Raw genomic sequence first — 3,633 nt, 5'->3', positions numbered from 1 at the left:
CAATATGAGTTTTAGCCCGAATCAAAATTGGGACGACAAAAACAAGCGGAGAACGTCTGCTGGGAGAAGGAACGGTTCTATACCAGAAAATTTCTACCAATCAAAGACAAGAATTGTAAAACGAAAAGACACTACCACAGACGATGATGAGGAAGAAGAAGAAGAAGAAGAGGATGAGGATGAGCGGGAAATGTCTCGTGGTCGATACAGCATTGTCCGTCAAACTTTACGACAATCTCAAAACCAATCTGAAGTCAAACCAAAACAGACTCGCAACAGCCAGAGCGATGTTTTCTCGTCGCCAACTGAAAGCGACAGAAGAAAGATGAGACGGGGTGAGATACAAGCAGCGGCCTCCAGAAAACCAATCTCGCACCTCAGGGAGAAACGAAAACGAGAACCTTCGGGGATTCCCGATGCTACTTTGTCCAATGCGCATGCGGCAACGGTGACAAAGCGATCGCCACCAAAATTGAAGGGAATCCTCAAAAATAAAAGCAGCAGGTCTTACGCTCAAACGAGTAGTAACCGGAACAACAATCGCCCGGACACGTCTTGGTCCGCAACCGTGGATAGAAGGACAAATCACAGAGTGTATCCCTACGCCTATCATAATATATTGTGATGATGGATATACACGAGGATTGATATTTACTTTCCTTTTTAAAAGAGCTGTTTGATGTTTGAATTCAATTTTATTTAGGCCATACAAACGACCTGACCTGACACAAAAGTAATTCTTCTTTAAAGTTTTAATCTCACTGAAGGTTTACTGACGTGCTATGGAAAAAATCCCACGTATTTAATATTTTGGACAGGAAACTCGTCCTTCAAATTTAAATATCAATCGATTAAAACGACCCTCATCTTGTCAAAAACCTTCAAAACTTGAGACTTCATGAGTAATAATACTCTGTGTAAAGTGACTTATTCAAAGGCATATCGCCGGGACGCTCGAAATTTTGAACTTGATATCATTCAGCCAGTCATTGACCAAGCTCAATAACGCTTGAATTTTGCTAAACGACAAGACCCGCTGAACCACCGACGTCACGACATCAAAGTCAGATTTACTTTTTTTTGATTGTTTACTTTTCTTGTAATTTGATATTTGATCATTTTATACTACGTCTAACTTAATCTTAAAATTTAATTTATTAAACCTTGAAAGAAATCATTTCGGTGGTCAAGTGAGTTGAATTATATCTTGGTTTGGTTTAGTCTGAACAAGGTTGAATGTGATAGTGATCCTGATCTAGGTTTCCGATTGTTCAGTTGGTAAAGCACTCACTACATACGCTCAAAAAGACCAGCAGTAGCGATCCCGTCTGCGGTCGAGATTCTTTTTCTTCCTGAGGCCGCATGGCATTGAAGGAATAATTACTTAAAAAGTGACTTTTTCAATCAATTTTAGCGGCTATTAAGGAAATGAATGCGAGGCTTTGTGGTATGACACTCGCCTCTCGGACCGGTAGGTAAAGGGTTCGAGTCCCGCCTTGAGTGGCGCAAAGTTGAGTCAATGACAAAAGCTCTTTACTTACATTCTCTCACCGTTTTCATGTATAAATTGAGTACCTGGCCATTAACAAAGTTGTGTACGTCCAAAATAAGTGTAATATCACCTAACAGGCGTCACTCACGTCTAGTTTTATACGTGAAGCGTTGCTATTGGCAAGGTACCCCTTCTAAAGCGCTTTGAGCACGTTTAGTGAATATTGCGTTATTTAAATGCATAATTATAATTATTTTAATTTTTTTTGCGCTTGTGCCCACTATGAGAAATCAGGAAACGCACCCAGAGAATGGATATGTTTTTGTTTTTAAGGGTTTTACGGCGCTTGCAACACATTAAGGATGAAAATGGGATAGTAAAAAGTTCTAGAATTACAATTAAAGCACAAAAGAAAAGGTGAGACAAAGGGGAATTGGTTCAAATAGGGAACAGATGTAGATTCCAAGAGCACATCATCAAAGTACTTAAGTTTGAGATCACCTAAATGTTTCATCCAGACACAAGTAGAGGTCCTCACTAAGAGGAATACACTCAAATGTTTTACAAATCATACATAATATAAAGAAACATAATGCAGTGCATAACAGACATGATTTACAAGGAAAAAAATATCATCTCCCAAAACTATACATTTGAATGTTTCCCTCCCAGCCAGGGTATCCGGCCAGGGCCAGGACAAAACCAAGTAATCTCATTCCAAGACATAGACAGAAAGCAAGTTGAAAATATAGGGGGATAGAAGACACAGTAAGTTCCTCCCTGCCCACTATGGGAGGTCAGGAACCCCACTCAGAGATAATGTTGTTTTTGTTTTTAAGGGTTTTACGGCGCTTGCAACACAATAAGGTCATATCAGCGCCAGTAAAAAGGAAGAAAATGGGATAGTAAAAAGTTCTAAAATTGCAATTAAAGCAAAAAAGAAAAGGTGAGATAAAGGGGAATTAGTTCAAATAGGGAACAGATGTAGATTCCAAGAGCACACTGTCAAAGTACTTAGTTTGAGATCACCTAAAAATCTCATCCGGAAACAAGCACGGCCGCCACTAAGAGGAATACACTCAAATGCTTACATTATAAATTAGAACAAATATAATAATACATAACAGAGAGATGATTTACAAGGAAAAAATATCATCTCCCAAAACAATAACTATGCATTTGACTGTTTCCCTCCCAGCTAGGACTCCGGCCAGGGCCAAGACAAAACCAAGTAATCTCATTCCAAGACAAAGACAGAAAGCAAGTTGGAAACAGATATAGGGGGATAGAAGACACAGTAAGTTCCTCCCTGCCCACTATGGGAGGTCAGGAACTCTACCCAGAGATAATGGATAATATAATTTTGTTTTTTATTTGTTTTTTTAGGGTTTTACGGCGCTTGCAACACATTTAGGTTATATCAGCGCCAGTAAAAAGGAAGAAAATGGGATAATAAAAAGTTCTAGAATTACAATTAAAGCAACAAATAGGGATCAGATGTAGATTCCAAGAGCATACCACCAATGTACTTTGTTTGAGATCACCTATGTCTCATCCGGACACAAGCACAAAATCCAACAGAGAGGAATACACTCAAATGCTTACATTATACATTAAAAATAACAAATATAATAATACATAACAGAGAGATGATTTACAAGGAAAAAAAATATCATCTCCAAAACAATAACTATGCATTTGACTGTTTCCCTCCCAGCTAGGACTCCGACGAGGGCCCGGAAAAAACCAAGTAATCTCATTCCAAGACAAAGAGAGAAAGCTTGTTGGATAAGATAAAAGGGGATAGAAGACACAATATGTACCTCCCTGCCCACTATGGGAGGTCAGGACCCCCACCCAGAGATAATGGATAATATAATTAGTCTCAAACCAAATAAGACGTGAGACAACGATGATTCGGTGGATTTTTTAATCAAAATGAATGACATGTATACAAAATTAAAATATATACAAATATAATATTAATATATAATAATAATATAAGGTATGCAGTGTTATATTGTAACTATCAATATCATCTATATCATCATAAAAATAAACAAACTTTTGTTTTCTTTTCAAGAGGCGTGAAAAAAAATATGACATGCAATTCACGAATATAAAGAAAAAAAAAAAAACCT

General features: G+C 37.8%; 1 protein-coding gene across 1 annotated transcript in view; it reads left to right on the top strand.

Moving 5' to 3' along the window:
• Nucleotides 1-772, top strand: part of LOC144975749 (uncharacterized) — a 16,404-nt gene extending 15,632 nt beyond the window's left edge. Inside the window, exon 8 of the mRNA XM_078919941.1 lies at nucleotides 1-772. This exon is cut by the window's left edge and continues 2,374 nt beyond it. Coding sequence (XP_078776067.1) covers nucleotides 1-625 — 625 coding nt within the window. The 3' untranslated portion in view covers nucleotides 626-772.
• Nucleotides 773-3,633: the final 2,861 nt, after the last annotated feature.

The sequence above is a fragment of the Berghia stephanieae genome, chromosome 6 (genome assembly GCF_034508935.2).
Source record: "Berghia stephanieae isolate SIO BIC M18660-M18661 chromosome 6, UCSD_Bste_1.3, whole genome shotgun sequence".
Taxonomy (NCBI): Eukaryota; Metazoa; Mollusca; class Gastropoda; order Nudibranchia; family Aeolidiidae; genus Berghia; species Berghia stephanieae.
Note: the sequence above shows the minus strand (reverse complement) of the source record. Positions and strands in the feature narration are given on the sequence as shown.